Here is a 17,273-nt window from a genome sequence, read left to right as displayed (position 1 = left end):
CCCCCCTCTGTGTGTGTGTGTGTGTGTGTGTGTGTGTGTCCTCATCTGGGATGACAGTGATCTCTACAATACCCAAAATCCATCTAACAAGAACCCCATTGTAAGGCACTAGAAGCCCTCTTTTGAGTTTTTGGTCAGGGTTGTTCAACAGACTCTCAAAATATTATCGACTGTTGTTGTTGCCCTTGGTTTCTTTCAGAAGGCAAGGCAAGTCCCCATTACAGAAGACACCATGCATTTCAGGCACAGGGCACAGAGGCTGCTAGCCTGAAAATGACCTGAAAGCCTCCTCCCTAAGGACTACCTTTCCTGTTAACAGGTGTTATGCAAGCTTTTGATGGAAGGAAGCAACCAAAAGTTCTTCCTGATGCCTACAAACCACCGCAACAACCAGTATAGCAAGATAACCCAAAGGGTATAGTAGTGGTACACATACCTTGGTGGTAACCAAAAGTTCATTTGGTCTTAAGACTGACTGAAGTGGGAAATTGTCTCTGATCCTGGAAACCTAGCCAAAGCCGGCTAGTTTTTTTTTTTTAATAATTTATTTTTTTCAAATCGTAATTTATTCTCATTCACACAAGGGTTATAAACACGGAAAGGCAGGACATGGGGAAGGGGATGACACTGGAGCGTGGGTGTTCAGGGGGAATACAGATATCTTTCAGAACAGGGTATCAGCTGGGTGAAGGTTCAGGAGACAGGTCACTATCACTCTCAAAGCTGGCTAGGTACGTCATGGATTGTAGAGAAGAATATACAATCACCACTTTATTAAACCAGCATGATCCCTACCTACATTCTAAATATTCACCCTTATACCAACAGATATGTGTAGTCCTCACCCCTCATCAAGGAGATTTCTCTTTGCATAAATAGAGACCATCACCGAAACCACAACCAATCAAAACTCAGTGTTGTAGAACCCAGTCACAACAGATAGGTCCACAGTACTATTCCTGTTCCTAAGGTTCAGAGATCATTTCAGGAGATGTGGCAAAACAATTGCTAAGACCCAGAGGATTAGGGAGTTTGCTGTGAGACTGTGTCTCCTAGGAATGTGAGAAGCTCTACCCATCAAGTCTCACCAACATGACTACTTAAGCATGAGATGAAGAAGAACAGTAGACATGCCACAGTGGACAGGAGACCGCTCAGGAGGCCTCAACCCTACACAAAGAACTACAGGCAACTAAGAGATGCTGAGAGTGGGAGAAATAGTCCTCCCCAGGGAAGAGCACACTGATTGGTCATCCAGTACCAAATGGTTAGCCTTGACAACATACATACAGATAACACTGTATAGTGGATTATATTTAGGAATGTGTGTGTGTATGTATATATACATACATATATATGCACACTCATATATATATATATATATATATATATATATATATATGCATATACACATGTGTTACAATAAAAAGTGAGGCTATGAATTTGAAAGAATGCAAGGCAGTATATGTGGGAGAGTTTGGTTGGGGGAAATTATATTACATCAAAAATAAAAAATGTCTTTAAAAATTTGAATTAATTCACTGGTAAAATAATCAGGACTAGATTTTTTTCTTAATAAAAAAATATGTTTTTAGAGACATGTTCTTACTATGTATCCCAAATTAGCCTTGAACCTGTGATCCTCCTGTTCCAGATTCCAGTGTGTTAGAATTATAAATGTGTACTCCTACACAGATCAATTACAAGACATGTTTTATTCATGATTCACTTTTACTAGCTACAGGCACCTTTGGATTTGTGTGTGTGTGTGTTGTAATATGTGAATATGTGTGTATTGTGGTATAATATGTGAACACGTGTGTGTTTTTGTATGTGTGTATCTGTATGTGTGGTGTAATATGTGAATATGTGTGTATTGTGGTGTGTGTGTGGCATGTGAATGACTCTGTGATATGTGTGTGTGTGTGATGTGAATGCATGTGTGTGATCTCTCTCTTTTTGTGTAGTGTGTGGTGTGTGAATATGTATTTGGTATGTATGTGTGGTATGTACATGCATGTGGTGTGTGTGTTATATATATATATATGTTTGGTATGCATTGGTATATTAATGTGTGTGATATATCTTTATTATGAGTTGATGGTATGTATATATGTGTATAATGTGTGTGCATGTAATATGTGTGTGGTATATGAATATATATGTGATATATATGTGTGTTATATATTTGTGTGAGTGTGGGAAGTCTTGATGTGTGTGTATGTGTATGTTTTGTATGGTGTATATGTGTTATGTATGTGTTTGTGTGCTGTGTATGTATGTGTGTGTTATGTATGTGTGATATGTATTTATTTGTGTGGCTGTATATGCACTTAGCTGGGAAAATATTCAATCTGATTATATAAAATTGTTCATAATACTTTTTATGATGGTTTTGCTTCTGTACTATCAGTAGGAATGGCACTCAGGTTTAAATGAAGTAATTTTAATATTCTCTGTTTTTCTTAGTTCATTTAGCCAGACTTGTCAATTCTGTTGATCTTTCCAAAGAATCAATTTCTGGTTTCATTGATTTTTCCTATTTTTTAATGTTAACTATTTTTACTTAAAATGTCATGTTGTACACTGTATATATTTCTATGCAATCTTTGTCAAATTTTAATAGGTAAAAGTAAATTAGTTAATATATATATAAATTCTTTTAAAAAAACAGAATGATCTTAATCTTCCAGTGAGAATTTTACATATATATATATATATATCATACTCATCTCCCATTGTTCTCTTATGGCCTCTCCTCTGTGTGAGAGTGTATGCATGCATCTGTGTGCATGCGATTTTGTGTACGTGTGTGTGTTTGTCTGTCTGTTTGACTGTCCAAAATTTAAGTTATATGATCATGGATGAGGGATTATTTACAGGATCATGATCAGCTTTCAGTGGCTACATCACTGAAAAAAAAAAGTTCCCCCTTCTCTCCAGACCATTAACTTCCAGTCTTGTTTGCATGTTCATATGTATTTTTAATATTTATTTCCTTTCCTCTGACAGCTCTGAGAGGTTTTGTTCCTAAGAGACTTGGTTCTAGTTCTTTAAGTTGTAAAGTTAGGTTGTTGATTTTAAATATAAACATTTGTAACTAGTTTTTAGACCGTCTTTTTTGCTCACTTTTTGCATGCTAGATTTTCATGTTTACTCATATCTCAAAGACAGTTCCTGTGATCCATTGGTTTTTTAAGGGCTTGCATATCATGCATGAACCCTGGGTTCAATTTCCAGTACTGTATAACCCAGTACCCTGTACATGCCTGTAAACCTTATACTTGTGAGGTGGAGGCAGGAAAACCAGAAGTTCAAGGTCATCCTCTGCCCCAGTGAGTTTGAGGATACTTGAGATCTTGACTCAAAAAGGAAAAAAAAAAAAAGAATTTAATTTTTACAATTGTTAGGGTCTATCTTCATTTAATGTGGACAGAGTGGTTACTTTGTATCATATCTGTCTTGTTCAATATACTGAAATGTAATTTAACAAATGGTTTATTCTAGAGCACTCCTCCTAGGTAGTTGAAAAGAATGCACATCTTGTTTGGTATGTTCTGTGTTTTCTATATCTAGTTGATTTACCACATTGCTTAAGCCCTTTGTACACTTACTGTCTGTCAATGGAGATAAGAGAAAACAGAAGAGAGTATTAAAACTGCTGTTATTGTCAAAAATATTTCTCTTAAGTCTTTCTATTTCTCTATAATATATTTATTTGGGTGGTCTCTGTGATATATGTGACTTCTTGTATCATTGTGTCCTGTGCTATTGAAATGTCAATATACAATATCCTTTTCTCTTAATCTTTTAAATTTAAAGTCTCTTTTTCTGAGTCATCTCCACTCACTTTTGGTTGTTATTTGCATGGAATATCATCTATTTCAATTTATTTGTGGTTTTGTATCTAAAATGAGTTTCTTGTAGACATCATATAGGTGGATAATTTGTTTTAATACATTTTTCCAATCTCTACAACTTTTGTTGAGTTCAATATACTTGCATTTAAAATAATTATAGATAAGGAGAAAGCTGATTTCTGTATTTTCTCCACATGGGTTTAGCTGCCCCTCCTTTCTTGCATTATGTTCTTCCTTTGTCTTTAGTCAATTCTTACAGCAAAGTGGTTCAAAGTACTTCATTTTTCTTTTGTGTATATGTCATAGATACTGTCTTTGTATAGAGATTCCATTTAGCCTATTATGGCTGAAATATTTGAATTTTATCTATACTAGAGTAAATTCAATAACACAGAGAACTATACCTTTTCTATCTACACATTTGCTCCTGCTGTTTTCAGCTTGATCTCTCCTTCTACCTTTACCTGATTTCCTGGGGTCAAACTCAGGTTTGCAAGCTTGGGCAAAAAGTGCCTCTAAGACAGACATCTCACTGGCCTTCTCTCGGTTATTAAAATTAAAAATTATAATCTTATTTATATAGTTTGCTAATCAAAATATAAGTCAAAATAATAACTTTAAAATGCACTTGCTTCTTAAATAAATGTATCAAAATGTAGAGTTATAAATCCAAGTTACAATATTAATTTTTTTGACATAAACAATTCTTTTACTAATGTATTTGTCTCTTAAAAAATAGTTACTGAGGGCCTGAAGTAATGGCTCAGTGGCTAAGAATCCTGATTGCTCTTTCAGAGGACCTGGACTCAATTCCCAGCACCTACATAATGGCTCTCAACCATCTGTAACTTCAGTCCAGGCAATCTGATGGCCTCTTCTGGCCTCCATGGCACTGCATGTGCATGGTACATAGATACACACGTAGGCAAAACACCCATACACATAAAATAAGTTACAGAGTTCTATTATAGTAAAGTTAATCTAATAGTTACTCATATCTCTGCTTTTATTGAGAGCTTTATCCTCATGTAGTTTTGAGTTCATGTTTAAAGTCCTTTTACTCTAGTTGTAGAGCCCCCTTCAACCCTTCTTATGGGACACTTCGGTCTAGTGTAATGAACTTCCTTGGCCTTTGCTTACCTGGGAAGTGTCAATCATGACTCAAGTGTATTTACTCCACACAGGATGCTTGGTTGGCAGACACCTTTTCTTTCATTCTCTTTAGTCTGTCAACCACCTTAGTCTGATGATGAGCTACCTTTTTGTTACTGTCTCTATGGTTCAGCCTGGTTTGGCTCTGAGTTATTAACTACATCATGGATGTATTGGGAGCTCCTTTAGTTCATCGTGGGAGCTTGTTGAGCACAGGTGTTTATTTTCATCTCATTTATATATAAAATAAAACCCTTCTTTAAATATTCTCTCTGCTTCTTTTCTTTGTTGTCCTGAGACTCCTGCAGGCACATGTTGGTCTGCTTGACAATGTCCCATGGGTTCTTTACTCTCTAACCTCCCTTTTGGAGATAAGATCTTGTCTTCCTGGCTACCCTTAAACTCAGAATGCTCCTAAGGTCAAAGTATCTCAGATACTAAAGCATCAGTAGAACATAGGTTGGATTATTGGTGTGCAGGTATTACGCTGTGTGTGTTGGACTGATGGAGTATAGGTATCACTGTTGCAGCAGACTTTACTAATTTAATAGATTTTGCTCTTTAACCTGAACATTTCAAATAATGTGTAAACTTTGTAGCAACTTCTCATTGGTTACTCAATAAATGGAAAATGGCTTAATTAATACAGCACTCTACTTTTTATTACAGCTTGTCACAGCCACCTTAGATGGGAAACTTCAGCTATTTGTGGCTGAGTGATGGCCGACCTGTTGGTAAGAATACAAGAAGAAAGGAGAGAAAAAACCCATGGCTTAGCTATTGAAGTGGATGGGCAGTTTCCATTGTAGGCCTTGTTGGGTTCCTCTTCTGTAGGACTGATCCCCATCTGAGAGTTCTTCCTCTTAAGAAAACCCGCATAGAAACAGTGGAAATGATAGTCTCCAATAAAGATAAGCCAGTGCCTCTTTCATGACTGTACCTTGAGGGGAGGTAGAGATGAAGAAAAAAGAAAGGGTGGGGCATGAAGCAGCTCTGGATTCCACAGTAGCTAGCTCATCTTATTCTGCACTCTGTAGCTTTTTGCGTAATTCCCACCACCGTGGCAGCTATACTTGAGGATTCAAGGTGGCAAGGATGCCATGGCCCTATGCTGTTCACCTAGATGTCCCACATTGGTCTCTTCAGGATGAGCACAGTCCAGGGGTAGAAGATGGGTGAGCCATACTCAGCCTGGTCTTCTCGGTCTCCAATTAGATGGTTCTTATGATTCCTTTTGGTATTTGAAAGATAAAATGATTCATATTCTGGGGAATATGTCATGTTTGCTCAACTTTGGCACATCCATGTGTTTGAAGACATCAAAGCAAGAATGTGGTTGAGGTCCCAAGTCTGGCCACAGAGGGACCTGAGCCAGACCTTCTGGAATAAGCAACTTTTGTTCATTTTCCCCATTCCCTTGAAAGGCTTTCTTTGCAGATGTGGGCCTCATTCTTTTTCACCCAGTTTAAAGAAACTACTCTGCATTCCAAGCCTGCTCTGCTATTTAACATAGCCATTGTCTGTGCCATACATGTAACAGGTGATTAGTGGAGAAAAGCTAAAGTGTGCATATGGGTGCATGCATTTCTGGGTCCCAGGGACACATAGGCCACAAGTGACAGGCCCTCTAGAAGTTCATTTTCAGTGTTATGATGAAACCAAACTACTTGAAAATTGAACTATTTGCCTGACCACAATTTGACCCATAGAAATGCCTCATTTGAGTGTGTTCTTTTAAAAAAAAAAGAGTGGCCCTAAGACCCTGCCCTCACTCCCCCTATTCTTTTCTCTTTCCTTTTTATTCCCTTTTATTACCAACCAAAGTTTACTCGTATCCTAATTAGAATCAACTTGCTTTGGTTTGTTTCTTCTGCATAAGTTCCCTTCTTTTATTCCTGACTTTGCTGTGGTGTTAGCTTTACGATGCCCTATGCTCAGAGCTCATGGCAGCTGCCAGCACCAGAGAGGCTGAGAGTGATCCATATACAATAGGGAGTTTTCCTTTTGGTAGAAAATTTTCTCAGATGAGTGGGTGACAATTTACGGTAGCTGTTCAGGCTCCTAGTCCCTTGGGGTATGAAGCTTCATGTTATCTCCAGGCTGTTTATAAGAGGAGTTTCAAGTTGAGAGCCACAGGAGCCAGCACAGCAGCAACTGGGACTCCACCTCTCCCAGTGATCAGTGTGCCTAAGACTCTGCCCCTCCCCAGTCTGTGAGAACTTGGTTTCCTGGAGGGGCCACCACTTGAGACTGGTGTCAAGGACCACTGCTCTGATTATTTTCTTTAATAGTACAAAAGAAGAGATGCTGGTGAGTGTAAGTTCTGGATGAAAGGTGTTAAGGGAAAGTAAAATGCAAATTTACACTACTGTGTCAGTGTGCCCCCCCCAAACACTCAGACACCATGTTAATCACGGTGTTAGTGTCCACCACAAACACTTAGACAACATGTCAATCACTGTGTCAGTGCCCACCACAAACATTCAGATACCATATCAGTCGTTGTGTCAGTGCCTACTCCAAACACTCCGTCACCATGTCAGTCACAATGCTAGTACTTACCCTAAACACTGAAACACCATTTCAACTTTGAAGTAGGTAATGGCTACCTATTTCTTACCCTGTCTTGTTCAAATGTCATTATATGGTTTATGTATCTCTGCAAGATAGTGTTTTTATACTTGTTCCCAGGTGGAAGCAGTATTGGGAGAAGTGTGGAACCATTAGGAGACAGGGCTCGACTCATTGGTTACTTGACACAAGCTAGAGTTATCCAGAAGGGGACCTCAATTAAGACAATGCCTTCATAAGATCCAGCTGTAAGCCATTTTCTTAATTAGTGAATGATAGGGAAGGACCCAGCCCATTGCAGGTGGTGCTCACCCCTGAGCTGGTGGTCCTGGATCTATAAGAAGGCAGGTTGAGCAAAGCTATGATGAGCAAGCCAGTAAGCAGCACCCCTCCAAGGCTTCTGCACCAGCTCCTGCCTCCAGGTTCCTGCTCTGCATGAGGTTGGTGCCTTCACTGCTTTTGATGATGAACTGTTACGTGGAACTGTGAGCCAAATAAACCCTCTCTCCAAAGTGGTTTTGGTCATAGTGTTTGATCTCAAGAGTAGTAACCCTAAGACGGACGGACAGGCATTCAGACCCCACGGTGAGCACTTTTGTTGGTGATCCTGTGTGACTGAGAGACTGTTGTTTGCACATTTTCTGAATGTCCGCTTACTGGGTTGCATTTCAGAAAATACTACTGTTTGCAGTCTTTCTCTTTTGCCTCAACAAATTCAAATGTGAGCTTCCTCGGAAATTCCCTGGAATATGTCCAGGACCTTTGCATGTATTATCTTCTGTGTTAGGCAACAAGTATGACTGGAAACAGGAGATATGACAATAAGTGGCTTTTCTAGAACGTATAAATGAATTTTGGAGTAATAAATTGTGCACAAGCTGATTACTAGATAACTTGTCTGTACAAGATGTACATTTCATATCCATGGTTCTACATGGCGGTTTCTGGTACAAAATACTAAGCACAAACTGCTATGAAACCAACTCTCTTACAAGTTGAAACCTTTGAAATAATACAAGTTATAGGCAAACTAGTCTACTAATCAGACCAGGAGTGTGCACCCGGGCTTTCACTCTTCTCCGCTGAAGCTAGTGCTGATACATGGGTTGTGAACTGACAAGGAAATAGGAAAAGCAGGTGTTTGGAGGAAGGGATCTAGAGCTTTCCTGATCCTTTATTGTACTATAGTCACTAAAGGACGTCCCCATTCCTTCACCTCCCCTAGATAAACTGCCATGGACTGGAGGGCTCCATTCCCTCAGATACCCTACATAAACTCCACCATGGACTGGTTGTGGGGCAGTCCTGTTATGTTCTGCTTCCCTGCCATCTTTGTAAGCTGTGAGTCTGACTGAACCCAGTGGCTGCAGAAAAATCAGTGATGCTGTTTATGACAGGCACCCAGGAATGCCCTCAAGGACACTGCACCTGTGAGGTCAGAATCGATATTCATCCCATTTCCCTTGCTGCTCATTAGAGTCCCAGTGCTGGATTCTTGTGACATTTCAGGAGAGCACTCTGAGCTGTGCCCATCACCTGTCTCCTCTAGCCAGCTCCTTCCTACACTGATAACTACTCCCCAGAGCCTCCCTAGTCTTGACTCTGAGTTGTTCCTATCTGCCTTCCTGAGGACCAGCCCTAGTTTTACTTTGTGTTATTCTCTATGGGACTCTCAGTCTGTCACCTAAACCATTTCTATGGATTGGTTCACATTTTAAGAGTACAGTTCCAACATTGCCACATACCAGCTTTTAAATACCCAACCTCAGCTGTAAGTATACATTACAGTCACACCACAGTGACACAGGGTGCTCTGAGGCTTTAATGCCTCCAAATGTTTATAATAATAGCATTTTTCTTTTTGAAAACCACTCCTGATTTTTCATGTTATAATTACCATTGATACAATCTGAATAGCACTGTCTGTATATTACCTGAACATTAAAAGTACCTATCATCAAACTACGTGTAGGGATACCCCTGATTCTTCTCACTGAAATATCGTGCAAGTATGAGCTTTAGCCATGATTTCCTATTCAGAAAAAATTTTACTGTGAATATAAAATAATTAGTATTTGAATTACTGCTACTTTGTAATTCTACTATGGCATACAGTAGCAGAGCCTTTATTTAGCATTATTATATCTTGGATCAGAGACTCTGAAATAGAGTTTCCTTGAGATATTTCTCCCCCCCCCCCACTTTTTCTCTGTGTAGCCCTGGCTGTCCTGGAACTCACTCTGTAGACCAGGCTGGCCTCGAACTCAGAAATTTGCCTGCCTCTGCCTTCCAAGTGCTGGGATTAAAGGCATGCACCACCACCGCCCTGCCCCTTGAGATGTTTCTATCTGTCTCTCTCCACTTCCATTTCTTGTTCTTTTGATTTTAATCAGCCACGTGTCTTTTTTTAGTGGAATTTTATATCAAACTACTGTTTTTGAAGATGTTTAAAGCAATGTTTATATCTGAGGACAAAATGATACTAGTATTTTCATTTTATAATATTTATTTTATAATATTGTAGTATCTTATGTAGTCAAAAGAAGTTTGCTACAATTTGTGTTTGTACAAGTGTGTGTGCATGTGTATTCTGTGTGTGATCCCCTGGTGTATTGGTGCCACAGTGAGTGTGGAAGTGAGATGAGAACCTTGACAGTCAGCTCTTGCCTTACACCTTGTTGAGGACAGGGTCTCTGTGTTGTTTTTCTACTGTATATACCCCACCAGCTGGCCCAAAGATTATACAACCATCAAGATGAATTTAAGAAGTCAGTCCTGAAGTTAACCATTTCATAGCCAAATCAATGAGGCCTCACATATTTGTGGGCTCACTACTATGTTTGGGGTAGGCTAGAGACAGGTATAGAACATGCCCTTTGTATGACATTGATGAAGATGCACATACAAAACACAGGACACCTCCAACCCAGCACACTCCAGCAAGAAATAGCATATTTCACTAACATTTTAAGGACTGTGCTTGTCAGTTTTTGTCAACTTGACATGAACTCAGTCATAATCTGGGAAGAGGGGACCTCAGCTGAGGTATTACCCCTATCAGATTGTCATACAGGTATGTCTGTGGAATGTTTTCTTGATTGATGATTGATGTGGGAGAGCCCAGCCCACTCTTGGCCAGTGCTATTCCTGGACATGTAGGCCTGGGTTTTGTAAGAAAGAAAGCTGAGCAAGCCTTGAGGAGCATGCCAATGATCACAGTTTCTCCCTGGTTCCTGCTTCTGCCCCTGCATGAATTCCTGCACTGACGTCCCTAAGTGATGGACTGTCAAGATACATGAACCAAGCAAGCCCTTTTCTCCTCAAGTTGCTTTTGGTCTGTATTTTGTCACAGCAACAGAGAAGCAAATTATGATAACAACCAAGTTTCATACAATTTAAACATGACAAATGTCTAAATCTGAAGCAAAATTCCAACTCTATAAAAGTTTATTTGGTTTCCTCTGCTTGTAGAATTGGTCCTATGATTCAAGTCCTGATGAAACAGCATTGGTGTTCCTCTGAAAGCTTCTCTATTGTTTTGAAATACAGATTTTTTTTTAAAGTTCAGTTTTAATAAAAATCTTTTGCACCATTGTAGAACTATTAACAGTCCATACCCATGACAGGAGAGAAGTTGGATTCATTGTCCTGCACACCTAATCCCTGTTAAGGAGATCATTTCTGCAGTGTTCTTTAATGGTAGGAAGGGGCACCAGGCCATCAAAGGTCAGCCTAGCAACTTCTCTGTAGTCTGTAATAATTCCTCAGACAGACAATGCTGATTAACCAGTGCAGGTCAACAGCAGGTTGGCCAAAAATCCATAGTTGAGAAGTTTTGGCAGTCAGTTATGAATGAAGGACATATTAAATAATTTTCTTCTACAGAGGCAGGCTAGAGGTTTCCTTTAAAAATGCAACTCACAGGCCACATGAAGCCCATAAAGAAGGAAGACCAAGTGAGGGTGATTCGGTCCTTCTTAGAAGGAGCAACAAAATACTCAAGGGAGCAAATATGGAGACAAAGTGAGGGACAGAAACTGAAGGAGGGGCCGTCTCAAGACCACCCCACCTGAGTATCTATCCCATGTGCAATCACCAAAGGTAGATGCTGATGTGGAAGACAGGAAGTGCATGCTGATAAGAGCCTGATATGGATATCTCCTCAGAGGCCTTCAAGAGTCAGACATATTCAGAGGCAGATGCTCACAACTAGCCATTGAACTGATCATGGGGTTCTCAATAGAGGAGTTAGAGTGAAGACTGAAGGAGCTGAAAGGGTTTGTGTCACCATGAGGAGAGCAACAATACCAACCAACCACAGCTCCCAGGGTCTAAACCACCAGCCTGGGAGCACTTAGGGGGGGATCCAGGGCTTCAGCTGAATATGTAAAAGTGGAGGGCCCTGCTGGGCATAGGTGGAAGAAGAGAACCTTGACCTCATGAAGGCTGGATGCCCCAGGGGGTGGGAATTTTGAGGGTGGGGAGGTGGGAGTGGGGGGCTGTAGATAGAGGTTACATCCACAGAGAAGAAGGAGGAGGGGCGAGGGGATTGGGGGTTCCGAGGGGGTGGTGGGGGATGGGGTAAGGGGACAACATAGGAAATGTAAATAAATCATCCAATAAAAAAAAAAACAAACAAACAAAAAAAAACTAAAATACTTGACATTTTAAGATCTTTCCAGTACTGTGATTTACTTTTTTCCACAATTACAGAATATAAACAAACTTTCTTCTTGCACTTATAGACAGTTTGAATTCCCTGGTGTTACTCACAGGTATCTGTCTGCATCCAGGCCTGCTCACACCACAGGGGGCAGATTGACCCAGTCTACCTGCAAAGAGCTGTTTTTCCCAGGGGGCCTGAACTTGAGCTGTAAAGCCCTTTCTACCCCCTGTTCTGGATCCTGAGCCACAGGGTACTCTCTTCTTTCTGACCATCATCTTAAGTGATGGGTCTCCTTTCTACTCCATGGACATCTGGGGCCTTCTGTAGCTTGGTAGCTCATGTTCTTCCACTTCTCAGAGGGTACCTCACATGCCCCTACAAAGATGGCCACACTGTCCATCCAGGCAGATCTGAGTGACTTGTACACAGTGCCCAACAGCTCTCTCTTAGTGTGTGACAGGATTTTCTCAGCTTCTCACAAGCCTGTGAACTCTGGAAAGGTGCCCAAGGCCATGACTCCCTATGTTCTCCAGCTCCATGCTGGGGTGGATCCTGCCAGCTGGAGCTCAAGCTGTGTTCCCCACAGTTCCTCTTCATGCACAGGGAAAGGCCAGAGCTCTTGTCTGTTTCATCCTGCTCCCTAAGCAGTCACTGTGAAGCTGGGTTACTGCCCACCTGCAAAGCACTTCCAGCCAAAGGAAGAGGGCCTGGGCTCTAGTGATCATCTTCAGCTGCCAGATTCCATGGGACCATCTGCAGCAGCAGCTTCCAGACTCCTGGAGTGAGGGGACACCCAGAAGCAGGCAGGTGCTCTCACTGATCCAAAGCCTCTCCATGTGTTTCACAATTCTTTGTCATCCCTGAGTTCCAGTCTAGGCCAGTGGGAGTGTTCCATGGCAATGACTGCTCTTGTTTTCATTTTCCATTTGTAATGATAGCAGCATGCCAGATTTCTACTGTGCTTGCTTGGTGGGCACTTTTTAAAGCCTGCCATTGTATACTTGCTACCATTGAGTTCTCCCCAGACCCTAACTTATCAGTTATTAATCCTATTTCACAGTTATAGAAACTGAAATTTCTGCTTATGGTCTAGTTGCTAGTGCTGGACCAGAATTTCCCTCAGAAGTGGTGCCAAGGGCTCAGACGCATGATCACTGCTTAACAGGGAAGGCCTAGGGAAGCCTCCAAAGCCTTGATGGACTCTGCAGCCAAGAGGGGCTGAAGCCCAGAGGAGACCTTTCTTCTTCAAGAAGGATTGGTTGCTTAACCAAGATAGAAGTCATAGGAGATATATCTACAGCTGTCATCCATGTACAGTCACGTCTGCAACCAAGTCACGCCCTTTTGTGGCAAGCATGGCAGCTTTACCTCATCCAGGACTGCATGGAGGTGTGGGCACACCTTTGCCAGCATTTACTTTTGAATAAAACAATACTACAACACAAAGAAGGCTTTGGTGCTGGTGCTGTTTGGGGATGGAGTCTACCAGTGGGTCTGGATCCTGAATACTGCATCTGTAGTTCATTGCTTGGGTGTTCTGAGGTCTGTGATAAAGGAGGCTGCAATGCCAATGTCCTTGATAACACTCCCAGTTACACAGAGATATGCTCTGGAAGCCCGACCTGCTATATTCTTAAAGGAATCTGTCTTAGTCACTCTTCAGTGGTTGTGAAGAGACACCATGACCAAACCAACTTTTTTTTTTTTTTAACAGAGTTTCTCTGTGTAGCCTTTGCAGCCCTGGAACTCACAAAAATCCACCTGCCTCTGCCTCCTGAGGGCTGGGATTAAAGGTGTGTGTCACCACTGCCTGGCTCTAATCCACCTTTTTTTTTTAAAAGATAATTATTTATTTTGTGTATGTAAGTACGCTGTAGCTGTCTTCAGACACACCAGAAGAGGGCATCAGATCCCATTACAGATGGTAGTGAGCTATCATGTAGTTGCTGGGAATTGAGCTCAGGACCTCTGGAAGAACAGTCAGTGCTCTTAACTGCTAAGGCATCTCTCCAGCCCCCTAGTCCAACTCTTACAAAAGAAAGCATTTAACTGGGGCTGGTTTACAGTTTCAGAGGTTAGTCCATTATCATCATGGTGGGGAGCATGGCAGCGTCCAGGCAGGTGCTGGAGCAGTAGCTATGTCTGTCTGTTACTTCCTGATATGCAAGCAGAGGGAGAGAGACTGGGCCTGGCGTGAACATTTGAAACCTCAAAGTTCACTCCTAGTGACACAGCTCTTCCAACAAGGCCAGACCTTCTAACCTTGCAATCTTTTCGAACACTGCCACTTCATGATGACTAAACATTGAAACCTATATGAGCCTATAGGGGGCATTCTTATTCAGGCCAACACAGAACTTACCAGTAACTGATGCATGAGGCTGAAGTGGCCACAGGAAGATAGGTGGTGGATGCTGAGGCTGGCAGCCTATGAGGTTTGTCGTACATTTAGACATTTGCTAAACACATTTGTTTCATCGTGAGACTCACTCATTGCAGCTCCAACCCCAGCAAGAGCCAGGCTCAGTGGTTGAGCAGTATATACATGTACTGCCATGCACCTGTCTGGGTATGGCCATGACAAGGATCCCCACTCCTCACAATTATCATCTCTTAACTGGTAAGAAAGTTGGGTGTCAGAGTCCTGTGTAAACCCCACATGTGGAATTACCAGGGCAGAAAATCCCAAGGCTACCTGCCCTCTGTACCTCTCTAAGAATGAATTTTGGACCATTATCAGCTGCCTCTCTTCTGTGGGGCACTGAGGCTCACTGATGTCTTCCTCATGCATGTATGTCCTGGGGATGTTTGGCTGTGTTCCGATTCTAATAGCTGTGGAAACTGATGCAGTATGTACCTACTGGATGGTGGGGAGAGCACCTAGCTCTCTTCAAGTCTGAGGGTCACAGGCTCAGTGTCACAATTCTACTCATAAATACCAAGAGAAACCATAGCTGTTATAGCGTACATTCGGAAAGTATATAACATGAGTAGGAATAATCTACTAGCTCTTTATGAATAATACATTTGAAAGTCCTTTTGGTATAAAGTTGTATGCTGGCCTGTGATGACATCTATGTATGTAGCTTTTAGCCAATGCTGCAGATACCTTGGTGATACTTAGGGAGGACTAACCTCAGAGATGACCTAGGTGGTCAGAATCCAGCCCCATCCTCAGATGTCTTTGAAAGTTGTCTTTAAGTATGGGTCTTATGAAGACACCACATTTTACAAGGGAGTAACAATGAACCAGAGTCACTGAAAATCTTAAATCATCTCCTAAAATGTCCCTAAGCACCAAAGATGAGGAGTTCCAGGATTGCCATAAAGCATGAGGTGGGATGGAGGCATCTTCCCTGAAGGACACTGCACATGATGACCGTCAAGGGATATTGCTGACAACACTCACAGGCATCAGAGCACCTGGGTCAGAAATACGTAGAATGGTATGCTTCGGAGAGTCAGGAAGTATACAAGGGGAGAGATAGTTTTGGCCAAAGAAACTGGCATATGTGGGGACCACATGGGACAGTGTGGTAGAAGAGGAATCCAGGGAGGACATTAGATACATACAGCTGCCATACATGGAAGTGGTAAGAGGTAACTCACTTACTATTGGACAAAAGGGGGAGGGCGGAGGGTTCTGGTTTGAACTGTAAGTATCTGCCCTATGCTCATGTGTTGAAGGCTTGGTCTCAACAAAGGTGGGCCTTTGAGGAAATGATTATATCAGAAGGTCTCTGACCTCCTCAGTGGATGAATTCTGGCCTAACAGGATGTTGGAAGGAGTAGTCATCAGGGGTATGTATTTTAAAGTGATGTTTTGACATTAGGGCATGATCTCTCACCTGACCCCATGTCTTTTTCTGTCTTCCTTTTCCTCATCCTATCCTTCTTCTGTGTCTCCTCTTTATTTGGTGACCATTCTGAGGTAGGAATCTTTGCTCCACCCCACACTTCCTACTGTGATGTCTGCCTTACCTCAGGCCCCAAACAACGGAGTCAGTGGACCCTGTAATGAAACCTCTCAAAACAAGAGCCACATTAACCTTCCCCCTTCTGAGTTAATTTTCCCAGGTTTCCTGTCACAGGGATGGGAAGCTGACTAGCACAAGGATACACAGGAGAAAATCAAGAGGGATAGAGGATGTAGACAAGGAGGCTCTTTGAACTGTAGTTATTCAGCCTAGAGCAGACATAGGACCTGAGTATGTGCATTCATGTGTAATACAGCTGGGAAATGACAAATAACATGCAAGAGAGAAAGCCTGGAACACATCTGCCATATTACATAACCACTGCAGAAGGACACCAGAAATAGTATGTGTGTACTGTGTGTGTGTGTGTGTGTGTGTGTGTGTGTGTGTGTGTGTGTGCATGAACCCGTGCATGTGTGCACGTGCTGGGTGATGCATGTATAAATGTGTATGTGTGGGTAGGGGTGCATGCCCGTGTGCATGTGTATATGTGCATGTGTACACACACCTGTGTTTATGTGCTTGTGTGTGTGTGTATGTGATGCATTGTGAATGTGCATGTGTGTGTGGGGGGGTGCATGCCTGTGTGCATATGTGTGTGTATGTATATGTGGGGGGATGCATGTGTGCATGTGGATGCATGCCTATAAGCATGTGTATATGTAATGTGTGTGCACATATCTGTGTGTATGAGCATGTGTATATGGTGGGATGCATGTATGTATGTGCATATGCATATAGGAGGTGCATGTCTGTGTGCATGTAGGTATGTGCATGTGTGTGAGCACACACCTGTGTGTGTGATTGTGTATGGGTATGTGTGCATGTGGGTGGATGCCTGTGTGCATGTATCTGTGTTTGTATGTGCTTGTGGGGGTGTCTAAGGAGTAGGGGGTGGGTATACCTGGCAGGAAGATGGGCACTCCCAAGGAGCCCCACTATGCATTTCATGGTGTGCACTCAAAAGACACTTTTGAAGGTGCATGTTTAGTGGGATTCCAAGTTAATAAATGCCCTGATGTGAGACTCTTCTTGAGGGTGTCAGCC

The 17,273-nt window shown here is 41.9% G+C and overlaps 1 protein-coding gene across 2 annotated transcripts in view; it reads left to right on the top strand.

The window, feature by feature from the left end:
- Positions 1–17,273, top strand: part of Wdr27 (WD repeat domain 27) — a 118,969-nt gene that overhangs the window by 92,237 nt on the left and 9,459 nt on the right. Inside the window, exon 24 of one of the 2 annotated variants that reach the window (XM_028783486.1) lies at positions 5,682–5,746. In XM_028783486.1, coding sequence (XP_028639319.1) covers positions 5,682–5,700 — 19 coding nt within the window. In that variant the 3' untranslated portion in view covers positions 5,701–5,746. Of the gene's footprint in view, positions 1–5,681; positions 5,939–17,273 lie in introns of those variants that run through there. The other variant, XM_028783485.1, reaches the window with a different exon arrangement.

This window comes from Grammomys surdaster, unplaced genomic scaffold, assembly GCF_004785775.1.
Source record: "Grammomys surdaster isolate TR1022 unplaced genomic scaffold, NIH_TR_1.0 1136, whole genome shotgun sequence".
Classification (NCBI taxonomy): Eukaryota; Metazoa; Chordata; class Mammalia; order Rodentia; family Muridae; genus Grammomys; species Grammomys surdaster.
Note: the sequence above shows the minus strand (reverse complement) of the source record. Positions and strands in the feature narration are given on the sequence as shown.